The sequence below is a fragment of the Drosophila bipectinata genome, chromosome 3R (assembly GCF_030179905.1).
Source record: "Drosophila bipectinata strain 14024-0381.07 chromosome 3R, DbipHiC1v2, whole genome shotgun sequence".
Taxonomy (NCBI): Eukaryota; Metazoa; Arthropoda; class Insecta; order Diptera; family Drosophilidae; genus Drosophila; species Drosophila bipectinata.
Window position 1 is genome coordinate 28,710,265 of NC_091739.1, and position 16,752 is coordinate 28,727,016.

At 41.0% G+C, this 16,752-nt stretch overlaps 2 protein-coding genes across 4 annotated transcripts in view; one reads left to right on the forward strand and one right to left on the reverse strand.

Annotated features, from left to right (window-relative positions):
* dsx (transcription factor doublesex) overlaps nucleotides 1-12,822 on the forward strand; it is a 37,686-nt gene extending 24,864 nt beyond the window's left edge. For 2 of the 3 annotated variants that reach the window (XM_017233194.3, XM_070281121.1), the window contains exons 3-5: nucleotides 2,272-2,409; nucleotides 7,089-7,638; nucleotides 11,763-12,822. In XM_017233194.3, the coding sequence (XP_017088683.2) occupies nucleotides 2,272-2,409; nucleotides 7,089-7,579 (629 nt within the window). In that variant the 3' untranslated portion in view covers nucleotides 7,580-7,638; nucleotides 11,763-12,822. Of the gene's footprint in view, nucleotides 1-2,271; nucleotides 2,410-2,526; nucleotides 4,051-7,088; nucleotides 7,639-11,762 lie in introns of those variants that run through there. The other variant, XM_017233195.3, reaches the window with a different exon arrangement.
* Nucleotides 12,715-16,567, reverse strand: lds (transcription termination factor lodestar). Its single transcript, XM_017233196.3, has 5 exons — nucleotides 16,415-16,567; nucleotides 15,200-16,347; nucleotides 14,660-14,978; nucleotides 13,737-14,593; nucleotides 12,715-13,673 (listed from the first exon to the last, which is right to left on the reverse strand). Exons 1-5 carry the CDS (start codon nucleotides 16,494-16,496, stop codon nucleotides 12,903-12,905), a joined length of 3,177 nt encoding a protein of 1,058 aa, XP_017088685.2. The 5' UTR covers nucleotides 16,497-16,567; the 3' UTR covers nucleotides 12,715-12,902.
* Nucleotides 16,568-16,752: the final 185 nt, after the last annotated feature.

Here is a 16,752-nt window from a genome sequence, read left to right on the forward strand (position 1 = left end):
ATACATATTTTTCTGAGCTTGGATTTGTGCACCTTCCTCTCCTGCCACATGGCCCTGCGCAGAGTCGGTTTATGCGCATTAATGGCATCGTTTACTGGCTAACTGTACATGCATATAGACGTGCATCTAGCCAAACAGATCTACATACTTATACATATATATAGATATATATATATCTTGGTGGGTGTGGCACTGCAATAACGACAGCTGCAGATACTTAATGAGGGGAACAAAACATTCGTGCTAGGTGGGCGTCACCAACATTTCCCGAGCAGCTTATATATGTACATTTTTCTATGATGTCTTTATTATAAGAAATGGCCTCAAAGTTATTAATATTTACTACATATCCTGTAGGTTTCTTAAAAAAGTATTTTGAAATACTTTTCACAATTAGTTAAATTTAAAAAAAAAACAAGTGTCAAGGGTAGTCTATGTACTTCTTAGCTAACCCACTGCACTTTTTCATATAATTGGAGTGCAAATATAATGAATTTATATAAAAGTCATTTTCTCAGCTAGATCTGATTAGATTATTTTCAGTCCCCTCGAATCATTGTTATTTAAACAATCCCCACTCCCTCATGCAATTTTAATACACAGGCCCAAAACGAACAGGGCTTATAAATGTGTTTGGGTGTTATGGACATGGTTGCATTACGGCTGCAATAAATCAATTTATTAGATTTATTAGCGTCTAATAAAGTAATTTGAAAACATAAAATGCTAACAAAACTACGGCCATGCAATGCCATGCTCGGCCCACTAATGGCTTAATTACTAAATTAATAAGCCACGCCAGCAGACACATGATTGCTTGAATTGAAAGGACAGGAAGCGGAGCTGTTCCGAAAACGTGTTTCGAGCCGAGCCGGTGCACGCAAAGTGAGTGTACCAATGCAAATCTTGCATCGCCATCTCCCTGCAACATGCAACACCACAAGGAACACCAACAGCAACAGCTAAAGCTACTCGCACGTCAGCAGCAACATCAGCATTTAAGGAGCAGCGCACAGAGAGCTATAATAAAACGGGCCAATGGATATGAAGCTCCGCCTACAACGAAACTACCGACAACGATGACGACGACGATGGGGGGACTGCTGTTGTTGTTGCTATTGTTGGTGCTGCTGGCGTGCTGATGTTGGTGTTGGTGTTGGTGTTGCTGTGGAGGTAAAAACAAGAAAAACGAAAAAAATGGCCGGCGATACGAAGAGCATAATGGCATAAGCTCGGCCAGCCAAAGAGAGAAAGACAAGAAAAGAACAAAAAACGAGCAACGACAACACCAGTGGCCACATAAATAAAACTACAAAACATATATAAATAAACATATATATCTTAATATAATTCTTTGTAGAACTTTCGATTACAAAATGTATACAGAGACTTGCCTGTGAAGTTTCCATGTTTTTAATAAAATATTAAGAACAATTTCTATAACAAGAACTAAACGCAAAACTTTAATACAGGGGTTTTCTATTTTAATTTAACTAATATACAGATGAAATTAGGTTTTACCAAAATATTCAGAAAAATGTCTATAAAAATAACATAAGAAATGCAGGTAAAATAAAGTGGAATTAATAAATAATAGGAATTTTATTATATGTATATTTGTGGAGACCACGTCCACATGACTTAGTATGACTCGAACAAGTATATACTATGGTATATATAGCAGAAGAATTAACAATTTTTGTTTTTTATAAGTTTGTTATAGTCTAATATATATATCTAACTAACATCATCAAAATATTAAGAAAAGTGTCTTTAAGTTGAATTTAAGACCTCTGACTTCATAGAGCTCAAGAATAACTCTATTTTTAAGGAATGGTAAGCTTAGTAAAATTAATACAGAGCATAAGAGTTATTTTTATAGTAACTCCCAAACCACCATGTTAATTGACTGACCCAACGTAATGTCTGGAGTATAAACGTAATAAAATCCGATACTATGGGCGGCAATTGGTTCAATATCTATTGGCTTGGATTGAGTTGCAATTTGTGCCGACGTTTTTTCCGCCATGTTTACGTTGCACATTGCTGTCTGAAGTGCGGCACTTTTGCAGGCAGGCGAAATTCAAGAAACAATGGACTTTGATGGGGCACCCAAGTCGGGATAGTTGTTTATGTGGAAGGGATTTGTCAATGAAGCTAATTTTTAAATAAATAAACAGATCGATACCATAGCCCTTGATGAATGAAGAGCATGTGAAAACTGGATCGCTTTGAAATTTGACCAATTTCTTTTGATTGTTTTCGTTTCAGGCCAAGACGTTTTCCTAGACTATTGCCAAAAACTATTAGAGAAATTCCGCTATCCGTGGGAGCTGATGCCGCTCATGTATGTGATATTGAAGGATGCTGACGCCAACATTGAAGAGGCTTCCCGTCGAATCGAAGAGGGTGAGTCAACCAAACGGCTTTATAGCTTTTTAGCAACCCAATACCTATACCTGTGTGTAACATCCAATCGGGTACACTTATTAAATGGCGAATGTCTTTCGATCTGATTCAAACCAGGCCAATACGTTGTGAATGAATACTCCCGTCAGCATAATTTGAATATCTATGACGGGGGTGAGCTGCGCAACGCAACGCGGCAATGTGGATGATAATTTTTCATGAACTAAACTAAAGTAACGATAATTGCTATGATCCTTACTTTTAACCGATATAAAATATTTATTGTTCAGCATCACATAGTAGCTTAATGCTTCGGTGAGATCGTGCGCGAATTTAATTGTTGTCCTAGCTTAAAGTAACGTAATGTCCTTAAGATGCGAAAACCTCTGTATATATTTCGAATTTATCGGTAAGCTAATGCGCAACGTGGATTTCTACAATCAACAAGCCAAATATGTCGATGGATGAGCTGTGACCGCTGATTTTCGCACTATTTCTTCAATCAACATACCCCCTGAGATGTCTGATGTCTGGCCATTAATCAACAATCAACACTATTTTCTCTTCAATCAACAATCCCCCATGAAGGAGTAATATCAACAATCAACATAATTCTTGCCACCAACATATTTTATTTTATCGAAAAAACTCAGTTTATCTCCGAAAATCAACAATCAACATTGCCACATAAAGTTCAACAGTTTCTTCACAACGGTTGTATAGCTTTAGTTTAGGCATATTTAAGATTTGCTTTACTTAATTAACTAGATTAATCCTGGGTTGAATGTGTTCTTCTAATAATGGCCATTAAAAGCGCCCCAAACCAGTCATTTGTGTTCCTCTTCAGTTACTTTGGTACTTAATTGGTTAAAAGTACAAAAAATGTTTGAAATTAGCCTACAGTAGACATCGGGGATTGAATTATATTCTAAACTCATTCAAATAGGCTTATCGTTAATCTCAAAAATCTCCTCTATGTGTAAATTTGTATCTTAACAAGGAAAGTAGCAGCCCTTGGAATAATGTATTTATGGACTTCCCCGGGAGCTCGGTATCAAAACAAAACAGTTGTGAGATGGTGCACAAATAAAATAAATACTATATATTAAGGTTAACTATATCGATGTCTTGCGAAACTCTAATTGTAATATTTAATAACAACAATAATTCTCATTGACATTGTAAAATATTGTTATCAAATTAAGTAAGAATTAGCCGAACAGAATATTATACAAAAGGATAAACCTGAAAAGTCAGAAATAAACTATTTTCCTTAAACAGAATCGTTATGCGGTTGAAACCCAAATTCCCTTTCGAAAATTATTTAAAAGTGTCAGCTGTTGTTTGTTTTGTTGATGACATTAAAATTGGCAACGATTGCTTTTCAAGTTGTTGCCATTTCACGAAACCATTCCCATTGCACGTCCCAGCAGCAGCGATATTTGGGAACGGGGATCCAGGACCAGGGAGATGGAAGTTACTTGTGTCGCCACTGCTGCCGGGATCGTAAATGCATCATTAAACCGAAAAATGCATGCGAAAAATTTACGACATTTCCAACACCGTGTCTCAAAGGCCTGCACTCAGAACAATAGCTTAAAGAATGTTTCAGACTTTTACCAAAATTCAGCATATATATTTTTTGTTCTTCAAAATAATATACCGTTTGATTAAGTTATATTAAGAATATATAATTTTATATCTCAATTCCTAAATATTTTAATATTTACTCCTCATCCTTACCTTAATAATTTCTTATATCCTTTTAAGACTACGGTTTTTTTTTATTTTAAGTGTGAAAATTTAAATTCTTACCACCATTTGGTAGGAGTCCTTTATCCTGCGCCAGGTAGCTGGAATACTCCGGCCGTAACAGCTTCCCGGCACTAAACACGTCGGAATGGAATTTAGGATTCTCTGGGCAGGAGACTCTTCGGGTTACTGTAGGTAGGCAATGGCGACGTGTAAATGTGGGCACCATAAAGCTTAAAAGTGTTTATGGTTGAATTGCTAGCCAAGTGAGGAAAGGAATCATTCGCCATGTGAGGGGTTTGATGCTTGAGAATTGGGTGTTTTTTATTGAAATTTTCAAGCTGCGATTGCAATTATCAGCAGAGGAAGCTTATAAAGCTAAATTTTTTTTTAAGACCTATCAAAAACCATATATGAATTCCTTCATATCATACCCTTCTATATCATACCCTATTTTAAGTGCCCTTTATTATAATATATTTTATAAAAATTGTAATCGCATGACTCAGTACCCACAGCAAACTAGAATGGAATCTAACCCATTCCAATGACATTATTTTACGACCCATTCTCATATCCTGGCGTTCAGTCATATTTTAGCGACGCCTTTCTTTGTTTTCCCATAAAAAATAGACTCGCTAGTTTACCATTTTGTACGGGAGACCATAACGGGCTGTGAGCCATATTGGAGTCATCATCTTCATATGGCCGCCCAGTCAGCTCGGCTTGGTTTAGTTCAGTTTTGCGGCCGGGAAAGAGTCTTGTACAAATTCCTTTCCACTTTCATGCCAAACATTTACCAATGCTTATTAAAAACTATAGGAAAGTGCAGACCCAGCGGCAGCAGGAAGCAAAAATTTCCAGCTTTACGACTTCATATTGTGGGTGGATCGTAAAATATTTGTGCAGCGTCAACTTCTACTCCACATCCACATCTTTCCCTCTACTTGCCACATCGATGCTACTGTCATTTTTAGTGCCCCGCCGACTTACAAGCTGCCTCTTGTGCCAGACATCTGATCCCCTTGCAACCGGCTTACATATAGACAATCATGATTTATCTTGGCCATGGTCCGGACTCTGGACTGGCTAAATAATAAGCAACCAGTTTGTCATAAATGCCGCTGGCGTAATCGGGCTGGACATAGTTATCCATAATATTGTCCACGCACCCGGATGACTCTTATTCTTCCTGTCGCCTCCGAATTCCAGCTAAAGTCAATTCAACCGTGAACTTATTGTCGGGGTTTGTGGCCTGCAAACTGGAAGATTAAAAACCGCTGAAGAGTGGGAGGAAGTACTACTAATTTGGGGTTTAGGGAGTCTGAGTAATGTCCTGCCATTAAGGTGGAAGACTAAAGCCCTATCTAGGTCAAGGATTAGTTTTTCTTTTAAACAAAAGGGTATGACTTTTATTAGATTATTTTTAAAAAGTGAAGTTAAGGGATTTTGGTTAAAGGTGTTATTAAAAATATCGAATAATAATTCGAGTTTGAGTTAAAAAGTAATGTCGTGTCTAAAGCCTTTAAACTCACCAGCTTTTTCTTAATTGTTTTCTTACTGATTCTTTAATTTTAATATTATAACACATACATATAGTATTCGTATTTAATTAGAGAAACTCTTTAAGAATTTCAATGATTCTATACCCTTGACCAACTTTAGTGCCATCCGGATGGCAAATAAATTCCAAACCAGTAAGAAATCATCGAAGTGGGAAAGGGCAGTGCTCCTGTCACGGCTCGAGCTGACCAGAATGCATTCCTCTAATTAACGCAACACTAAGACTCTGTTTATGGACTAGACCAATGCGAACTGGCTATATATTAACAAGTACTTCAGCCAGCTAATCCGGTGGGAAGGGGCAGCCGGACTGCCCTCTGGCCCCGCTCCGAACCTCACCTCAGGTCACAACTTTTTTACGACTTTTTATTATTTCGTCAAATTGCACAATGGGCGGGCGGCATTAGTTTCGACTAGGTTGGGTCTGGCATTGACTGTACCTATGCCCCCTATATCTTCCTGCCTCACGGCCGGAGAAAAGGGGAAGTGCAAGGAGGCACGGTCATGCGTAATACCCCCAGAAGCCCCTCGCTGCCATCTCGTATGCTCTGGCCCTGTTTAATGCATTCTGCAGTTGGCGGAAGAAAAAATCCCATTAAAATTAAGTAAAATTGCAGCAGCAGCAGCAGCGTAATCGTAAAAACTTGGCATTTTGATGTTGCAGCAAGCAGTAAAATTTTGAAAAGTTTTTGCCACGCAGATAAGGCGGGGAGTCAGCTGAAGACAAAGGCTCAAACTGGAATTGGGATATATATGGATGGGGATGGAGATATGGGTATAAGCATGGGCACATGGATGTGGATGTAGGGGCGTGTCAGCTCGGAGCGCAAGTTACTCGAGATGGAGGCATGGAGGAGCTTTATTGTGCGAGCATCGAGCGAAGGTTGCACATAAAGTGCATGCCGAGGCCATAGGTGGGCCGTATTCTCCGCTCGGAGTCCATAGTCCGTAGTGCTGTGTCCTAGGTGTTGAGTCGGCGGGCGCCGGAGCCACATGTGCCTTTCAAAATGGCGCACATCTTGGCCGGGTGGCATAGACATTAAGTGCCGGCCGTAGTTAATGTTATGGCTTAAAAGTTTTATACTCTTTTTCCATAGTCTTTAAAAAAAACCATACTTTATACTTTAGTATAAACATTACATAAACAGGATAAAATAACCTAATTTTAAATTACGTTTTAAGTTGTAAAATATTTTACCTTTTAAAGATTGTAAACCGTAAAGCCATGGTGCTTTAAACAGAAAATATATTCCACAGGAAAGCTTAAAAAACATTCTCGATAGGAATTTCGATCGAAATTATTTTTGTTACCACTTTTAGCCTAAAATCACTTTTTAATCGCTAATCCCCTTGTCAATCCCCAGCACGCGTGGAAATAAACCGCATTGTAGCTCAATTCTACTACAACTACTACACCCCGATGGCTCTGGTCAACGGAGCCCCCATGTACCTGACCTACCCGAGCATTGAGCAGAGTCGCTACGGAGCGCACTTCACCCACCTGCCGCTCACCCAGATACGACCGCCCACACCCGAGCCTCTGGCCCTTAGTCGTTCGCCCAACAGTCCCAACGGTGGGGTAGCGGCCCATCCTCTCCAGAAACACGCCCAGTCCCTGCCCCAGGCGCACTCGCGTCCCGGCAGCAGCAACGGCACCGTGCACTCCGCCGCCTCGCCCACCATGGTCACCACGATGGCTACGACCTCATCCACGTCCACGCCAACGCTCAGCCGTAGGCAGAGATCACGCTCGGCCACGCCCACCACGCCACCACCACCTCCGCCGGCGCACAGCAGCAGCAATGGGTCATACCACCATGGCCACCACTTGGTGAGCTCCACGGCCGCCACGTAGCAATATCGCAACGTTGCTGCCGCCGTGGCAGCAGCAGCAGCGGCAGCTGTCCTCTTTGTGTAAGTAGCAACAACTAGACTTATTTAAGGTATTTAATTATTCTCTTTTTTTTTAATATTTACTAAATACTTTTCTTAGGAAGTGAAATATGTAACTTTATTTAAATAACTTTTTTTTTATGAAATTTCACAAAATACCCAAATACTCTCTTCGGATATTGCTTACATCAGACTATCCAAGGTTGGAACAAATTAGATTGTTTGCCGTTTCCGTTTCCGTTCCTGTGTCCATGACCGTTTCCGTTTCCGCTCCTCGACTTGCAGCTCATTTCGCATGCTGGCCCAAGCGCGTTGCCTTTAATCAAATCAATTTCGTAGCATAGTTTTATGGCCACAATTTGGGCTGCCGGCACGGGCTCTTTTAGCCAAGCAGCAGGACCTGCTCCAGATCCCTACGAACACCAACTTTCATCTGCCGAACGGGTTGCGTGTGTGTGTTGCACTTCCGTAGTGCGCACGAAAGTATGCAATGGCTTTTTCATCATTTGGTCTGATGACTGTGCAACGTGGGCACCGAGAGGCAGCAACAAAAGCAGCCAGCAGATGAAAAACAATTCCTCTTTTGCCATCACCCCTAGCCCCTGCTCTTCTATGTATATCATCCTGCCCTGACAATTGAAGCATTTGGCATTTTCTTGGTGCTGGTGTTGCAGTTGCTTAATTCAGAGGCAAGTGTTGAATTTCCATGCTGGCTGGCGCATTTTTGTTTATATTTTCATTGGGACGTCGGGCAAGACGAGCTTGTGTTTTGTGCTTCCCAGCGTTTAAGCATTTTGTAGCCTTTTGTTTTGCTAAGCGATTTGCTTTAATTAAAAACTCAAGTGGCGCCAGAAGCGGCAAGGGCTTCTCCAGTTTCCCATTTTCGACTGGATGGGGGGACGGATGGGTTCTTCTTGGTATTTTTTTGGGTCTCAGGTTCGGGAGCGGCCAATACTCAAACATCAAAACTTACGCTTCTTTATTTTCCCCTCATACTTTTTTTTTTATTTTACGATTCTGCCCGACAGACCACGAAGACGACACTTCAGAGTGCATATTTCAATGTTTTGGTCTCGTCTAAGGTAATAAAATATTCGCACTCCAGAATTATGAAAGAGGAGCGAATTGGCATCTAAATCTTGTCTAGAAACTGTGGCCCTTCGATTGTTCCGCGCCCATTAAAAACTCGGGGAAGTTGGGGAAACGCAACTGAACTCTTGTGTCACCTCTCACCGCACTCCTGTGGCATGGCTGCAACCTATACTTGCATCAAAGGGACGCGGACGCAACGCAGTGTTCAGTTTTTATGGGTCTGGATCATAAAACAGAAACTGAATCGCACGAGAGCTGCGTGAAAATATTTTTTCCTCGCTCTGTTCGTCATTGAAGTATTCCTGCCCTGTTCTAAGCCTAGAACCCCGGGCCGCAATTAAATTTTTTCCTTTTACTTTGCCAGAGGGCGAGACTACAAAGTCGGGCGGTGAGATCTCGTAAAACTATTTACAAAGTTCATTTAACTCTGTGACGAATGGGGGATCTGCCAAATCAAACTTATTAAAAGGACTCACTCGAAAGTCGGAAAAAAAGGAAGCAAACATCATCGGCAACAACAAACAATTATTCTGGCAAAACTCAAACTCATAAAAGCGGGCAAACAATACCGAAAACTTTTACGAGCCTTGGGGAGATCCTGCGAGCAGCAGTTCCTGCAAAGCATTTCATTTTGCTAAGAAACAAACACATACACACTCGCCGGAGGTGAAGAGAAAATATCCTTTCCAATGGCACTTCAATTCCGTTTCAAGTCGCTTTTGTTGCCGTGGCCAAAACGGCAATAAATGCATAAGTTTTCCATTTTACGATATTTTGTTTCCATTTGCGCTTCCGCGCATTTTCCCAGACAATGCGGACTCACCTTTAAAGCACCAGGAGCGCCGCGTTTCTCAAGAATATCTTGATATTTCCAACATGTAGAACAGTCTAATTTTATTCGAGAGGCAAGTGCCACACCTCGATTCCACTGATGTTTTGGCACATCGAAAGTGACAACCAGAAAGGCATATGAATACAAATTCTTCGACATCAAAGGAAACTATAAAATAAATTTAAAAATAATTTAATTCACATTAAGCAACTCTTTTTAAAAAAAAATTGATTATGCATCTTCATAAGGCAAAACCAAAATTGTTAAATGGTGCGATTGAGCTTAATTCCATGCAGATCTCAACTGATCGTTAAGGGCAATCATAAAAAACGACTTCCGTTCAGTTGGCCAAGTAGCAACTTTGTTGTAGAGTTCGTCTGGAGTTTTCCTTTCGGAAGATTATGCACAAACATAGAAGGAACATTATACAATATATTGTGAATATTATTGTTGCCATACAATTTCCGCCGATTTCTAATTTCCGCTGAGTTGCCATTAAAAAGTGTAAGTCCCTTCGTTTTTAATGCTCCATCGTCAGCATCGTCATCGCCAGAGCTAAAGCCTCCTCTGGTGTACACTGGGCTGCCATAATAAATGCATCGCTTGCCATAAAAATAAAGCCCAACAAAATAAAGGAATAAAACCAAAAATGTTATAGTTTTCCGCGAGCGCGGTCGAACGTTTTCGGTTTCAGCTTACGCTGCTCGAATTTCGCTCTGACATTCTGCTCTTATTTCTGCCCCATTTAGACTCTAGCTCCTCCAAACCCGAACCCAATCCATCCCCAATTCCCGATCCCCATTCCATATTTCAGACCACTCTGCTCTCTCACAAATACTACACATACATATATCTCCCATATATGTATGGGATATATTCATTTGTTTTCGGCGTTCGTGTTTATTATTCCCCATCGGGTTGCGTGCTGAGCTCCCAACTCCCAGCACCCTTCGCTGTTTATGATGCCGCGTTACGCTTCCTCTTCTTTTCGGTTTTTAGTGGACACGCATTATTAAAAAATAAACAATAATGTATGATGTATACAAAAACCCAGAAACCAAAACCAAACCGAACCGAACTGACTCCAAAACCCCGAGACTCATTTTCAGCTACTCCGTTTTCTGTGGAAACTTTTTTGTGGCAATCGTAAAAAAACGACTGAAACTGCAAAAGCAAATAAAAAATACATAAATCCGCTAAACTCCAGAAGTACAAAGAATATGCTGTACTCTACGAACAAAGGATATGATCCTTAAAGTTTTAAACAATGAAACGTTTCGACTAAAACCAATGCAATGCTTCAAGCATGAGATAATAAATAGTTCATTTGTAATTAAGGATACACCGGAAAATGTACTTTTAACAATATACATTTAATATATAATGGTATGCACAATAACATATAAAATATAGATCATAAAATTCTTAAATAACTCTATAATTGTAATTAAATTGTAAAATGTTTTTTAATACGACTGAATCATTCTGATCTTTTTACAAGACTCATATGACAATCGTGTTCATTTTCAATTACCATAGACTGTTCGAAATCTATTAAAAAAGAAACAAACTTAAGGAGTGCCGCCGAAAGGACTTAAGTGGATGTGTGGGCAGGGTGTAGGAGAAGTGGTTTTCAATGTTCGGTTGAGCACAAATGAGTTCGACGGCGACAATTAGAAATCAGGCAAAACGAATCGAGAATCGAGATTCAGCGCCTGCCGCATTATCTTAAAACGCGTCGTAAAAATCACATTTCGCATTATAAAAATCAAGCTCTTGGCTCGGGGCCCAGCTGCTTCCAGTATTATTCGGACCCGGTTGCTCCACCGCCTTATGCCGTTCTATCCCAACCCATCCCCGCCAGCGGTGGCCATAAAATTTGCTTTTACGAGCACTGGGCCAGAGCTCATTGCCTAAGAGTCCGAGTACGAGGACGCAGGTAAGCTGGCCCAGGATATCTTGGCTCGTCTTCGGCTTTGCCATTGCCTTTGACTGACTGACGGACATTACAATGATTTTAATGGATTTTATGGCCGAGACAGTGCACCCATATGGGCACGTTGGGATATGGGATCGTTGGCATTAAAAACGGTTTTATGCCGTACTCGCGCTTAAGGATATTGCCAATGTAATATTGAATTTCTAGCTAATTAATGACCCGCCACACAAATCTAACCAAGAAACTTATAATTGTATGCAATTATTATCTTTCTTTTTGCAGCGATAACTGAGAAATATCTGGAAACTACTCTGAAACCCACAATAATGGATGATGGCCCCAAAAATAACCGAAAGCAACAACTCAAAGTTTCGAATTCCCGAAGAAATGTTATCTAATATCTAACTAGCCTTTTTCCAATTCCAAGGAGAAGAATATAATCTAGAGTCTAAAATCTTACATGTTTATCCCCCAAAAACGTTTTCAAATTGATCTCAAACCGAAAGAAAAACTTTAAAATATCCATATATCATTTCAAAAATTTGAACTATACTGCATGTTGAGACTATGATTAATCATTATGTGTATATCTATACTATTAACTCGTGTATTGTATATAAATTAGTTAAATTTAAAGTTTCTCTGCAAAAATAATCAAGAATCTAATATAGACATTGCACAAACTAAAAATTTCTTCAGACTCATAATAGGCACACGTTTGAATTAACGATTCTAGTCCTAAGCTTGAGCACTTTTATCAAAAATTATTATTGTACAGCAACCGATTTACGACGAAAAAAATCTAAGATCAGAACAATTTAATCAAGATGGTTCAATCAATATACATAAAGGGTGTAATCGATTTGAGATTATCAGCTTCAAAACATAAACTCTTTATTAATATCCTATATAGAAAACATACATTAGATTTTTGTGGGCTGTGCGCTGCCATGTTAAGAAGCATGCGGTACATTAATACTTCGTGAGGACTGATCCGGCTGATCTGAGAGTAGTGTAGCGTACTGTTCTAATTTTAAGATATTCATTTATTAATTAACGTCTTCTTTTGTACAGTTTGACAAAAACCAAATATGTTATGCTATTCAAATTGTAGTGGAATTTTGTTTGAATCCGCTTCAACAGACATCGCGAAATAATATCGTTAAGAAAATTAAACCGTAGTAGAACACACATTTCACTATAAATGGAACTCATTGTAAAACACTAAACAATATTAATGGTATACTAGTTAATTTTAATACAATGCTTCGAAACCAAGAAATAAAAACAAACAAAAAACAATTATAAAATTAACTTGAATAAACATTTCGCTGTAAATAAATTGAAATTCTTTTTCTTATGGAATGATTGAAAAATTAAGGAGGCAAATTCGATAGTTAAGGGGTAACTTAAGAGGCCAATTCACATTCCAAAGAGACCCTTCAGGTCATCAATGGTCAGTTTGGAACTGACAGCTGCTCCGGTCAGAACGCCATTGGCCAATTCTAGTTTCTTGTCCTGCAACGCCTTGATCCTCTGCTCCACAGTGTCCGCGCACATAAACTTGTAAATGATCACATCCTTCTTTTGGCCAACGCGATAGATACGATCCTGAGCCTGGGCTTCTAGCTGAGGATTCCAGTGCAAGTCCAGCAGCAAGAGATGATTGGCACCAATGAGATTCAAGCCCACACCGCCAGCGGTTAGGGAAAGTAATAGGATACGCTTGTCACTTCGTGGATCGTTAAACTTATTCACAATGTCCTGCCGGTTCTTTACGGGAATTGTTCCATTCAGCGACAGCGTAGGCAAGCCCGCGTGTTCCAAGTGGTCGCGTAGTATATCCAGCACCGAAGTCCACTGCGACACTACAATAGCTTTGTCGTCTTTGCTTTTCAGAACTGAATTCTTAAGAATTTCCAAGACCTTCAGCATTTTGGACGAGGGTCGTTTCAGATTAAAAACGGGATTGGTTCTCTTTAGAAGATTTTTAGAAGCTTTCGCTACGCGAGCTTCTTCTCCGTGCAGCGGAGGTTCTTCGTTCTCATCCTGTCCAAAGCTCTCACTAGGATTAGAAGTATTGGAAGTGTCCTTAATGGTGAGTTTGTTAAGCTGAGCCAGCAAATCGATTTCAGGAGAGTCGCTGTCACTGCTATCAGCCTGCATGTTGCTAGCTTCTTCTCCTTCGAGCATCTTATAAAAAAATACAAATAGTGTTAGGTTTAAAGCTTCTGGTTACTATCATCTATGACTTACCGCATCAATCAGTCCTGGATGGCAACAAATTTGTCGCAGCCGCAGCAACAACACCAAAATTTCATGAGACTTCACCTCTTTTTTTCCTCCAGCCATTTTGGCGAATTTTTGGTGCATCTTATAGTAAGCACCATTGGGATCTTTGACTTGATTATAGGTAGGCTTATTGGCATCCGATCTGAAATTGAAATCAGTGTCCTTCTCAGCACGCTGGAAGAGAAACTGGGCAAACAGTGTCCGGGAATAGGTCATGACCATTTGGTAAACGTTCATTTCATCCTTGTCCAATGAAATCTCGATCATGCGCATCTCCTTGTTGGGCAAGTTATTAAGCTTGCCTTCCACCTGCAACTGAGCCTTGGTGCGCCGGAGCATAAGCGACTTCATCAAAAGATTTAGGCGGTTCTGCCCGCCGGCACTTTTGTTATCAATCCACTTCTTCCATGTGTTGAGATCGTCGAATGGCGAGCAACGAAGAAACTTCAGCAACGCATAAACATCCAGCTCCTTATTTTGGATGGGGGTTCCGGTCAAAGCCCAACGATACTTGCCCCGCAGATCACTAACAGCGATGGAAGACTGAGCCTTGTGATTCCTAACCACGTGAGCCTCGTCCAAAATGATGCGACGCCACTTGACACCGAATACTGCGGCCTGCTCTTTGTGCTCCCTGGCCACAATGTTATAAGTGGTAACAACAATATCGTAGGTGCGCAGATGCTTTGCTTTGCTCTCCCGATTATTACCATGATGGACGCAGACGGTCAGCTTGTTCCGTGAGACCTTAGACTCCACTTCGTTCTCCCACTGACGCAGTAAACTTGCTGGACACACTACCAAGGTTCCACCTTTGTAGGCTGCCAAAAATGAAGAAATTACAATAGTCATGACTATCTAAACATCTTATTTCTAGCAAAACTTACTGCCTTTGCGCCCCTTAGAGTTCCATCCTCCAGTGCTCTTTTTCTTGCCCTTCTCATCCTCGCTGTCGTCGCTGTCTGACCCTTTGGCCTCTTCGCTCTCCTGGCTGTTCTTACAGGCCAGTACGGACGATATCATGGTCAAGGTTTTTCCCAAGCCCATGTCGTCAGCAAGGATACCCCCGCGAGGACGCTGCTGCTCACGCCAAGCCATCCAGGCCAAGGCGTGCTTCTGGTGATCCATCAACGAAACTTTTAGGCCCTTGGGATCTTCGGCCAAAACGTTGGGCCCTGGGCAGTCTTTCAACGAGCCATGGAGGTCCTGAAACGTCAACCATTAGATAATTGCACTCTTTTTAGGGAATTTGTGGTAAGAGTAACCTTTCAGGCTTAGAATCTTTAATCTTGACTTGCTATTGATGACCGTCGCACAGTAACTCGTGCCTAACGACCCCAATTGAAAGCGAGTTACTCAGATATCCGTTCTGACTCATCATGATTAAGCATTTTTAATTTTGGTTATTCTGTTAGTAGTTTTCTTACCTTAAGGGACTCCAAGGTCAAAGCCTTTTGATTATTGAACGTGGCCATTCCCTGGGTACCAGTATACACGGGCTTGATCTGGTTAACCGCCGCCGATAGCTCATCCCAGTCAGGAGAGTTATCCTGCGAAAGCCTGGCATTCTGCTTACCGAAATCCATCACCTTAATAGACGGAATTTTTGGGGTCTGAACTTGAAGTTTATCCACCAACGCGCTTTTAGCAAATATATCAAGGCGCAAGCCTTCGATACGCTTTCTAAGCTGGGTTCCTTTGTCGGGTAGTTTGTTAGCCACCTTATCGTAGAGTGTTTCGGCATCGGTCAGTTCCCCTCGCAACTTTGACAGATTTAGCAACTCTTTCTCGTAATGATCTTGGCTCACCAACTTCTGATTCGGGTTTTGGTCTTCGCTCTTAATCTGGTTGTTACGCTGCATCATTGCCGCCAGAATCGTGGGCTGACTAAGATTTTTGGTAGTCTTGGCAGGAGCCCCAGCACTGCTCCTGGGCGAATAAGACCTCGAGGGGCGTACCAAAGAAGAGCCCGATACGTTCTCTTTGTTTTCAACAACATCGTCGTCTGCACTTGAACTCGAAATTTCGATTGGGGTCTCCTTATTGCTGAGGATCAGCACATCGCTGCTGCTAGATTCGTCGTGGGGAGCCACATCTTCAGTTGCAGGAAAAATAGTAGAATGAAGAGTCTCCTCAATGTTTCCCACAAATTGTGTACTGTAGCGAGGCGAGAGTGGCGGGCCTTCAATGGCCTGGCGGTAACGGGAGGCAGCAGCTTCCTCCCTTTCCCTATGATTCTCCGGGGACTTCGGCCCCTCATCACTGTACTCGATCTCGCTGTCGTCATCGCCTAAATCCTGGGGTCTTACTCCTGTGATACTCATTCGTGTGCAAGGTGAAAGAGCTCTCTGATCAAGCTCGTCCTCGTCGCTATCGGAAACAATGGCGGGTGGCCGCAATCTGTTTCCCTTAACTACCTTGGTCCCGGGACGAACGCTGTCCTCTTCGGAGTCTGAAGCGGACTCGTCCAACTCAGTATCTGCTGCCTCAGACTCTGTTTCGTCTATGACGACACCAGAATTGCTATTTTCGTTACTATAACGGTTGGTGGGGCGCGAGGATCGGCTTGATCGGCCTAAACACAATGAAATAGCAACAAATACATGATTTTGCCAAGTCTTATGTTTTGACTAATGCCTAACCTGAACTAGTGTTGCTGATGATTTCCTCCTCCTCCTCTTCCTCCTCTCCATTGCTGTAATATTGCTCACTGTCGCTCGACATTTTCAATTTAAATTTTAATACGAATTCAGGCACGCGTCGCCTCAGCGCCTTTTAAGAATGGAGTTGCCACCTTTTACACCTCCAATGCTGCCATCTAGTGGAAATATCGCAAGAACTATTAAACAATTCCCTCTTATATTATTTGAATTTATAATTATTGATAATTGATTTATTTGCCACCTGTAATAGAATTAAAATAGGATTTGTTTTTATTTAATTTTTTAAAGTTATACACGTTTGTTCATGAATTATTGTG

What these genes read in the sequence shown, in the direction of transcription:
- lds (XM_017233196.3), bottom strand. Translation starts at nt 16,496, where the DNA reads ATGTCGAGCGACAGTGAGCAATATTACAGCAATGGAGAGGAGGAAGAG. An exon ending in CATCAGCAACACTAGTTCAG is followed by an intron (nt 16,348 to 16,414) that starts GTTAGGCATTAG and finishes CATTGTGTTTAG; the next exon opens with GCCGATCAAGCCGATCCTCG. An exon ending in CTCTAAGGGGCGCAAAGGCA is followed by an intron (nt 14,594 to 14,659) that starts GTAAGTTTTGCT and finishes CATTTTTGGCAG; the next exon opens with CCTACAAAGGTGGAACCTTG.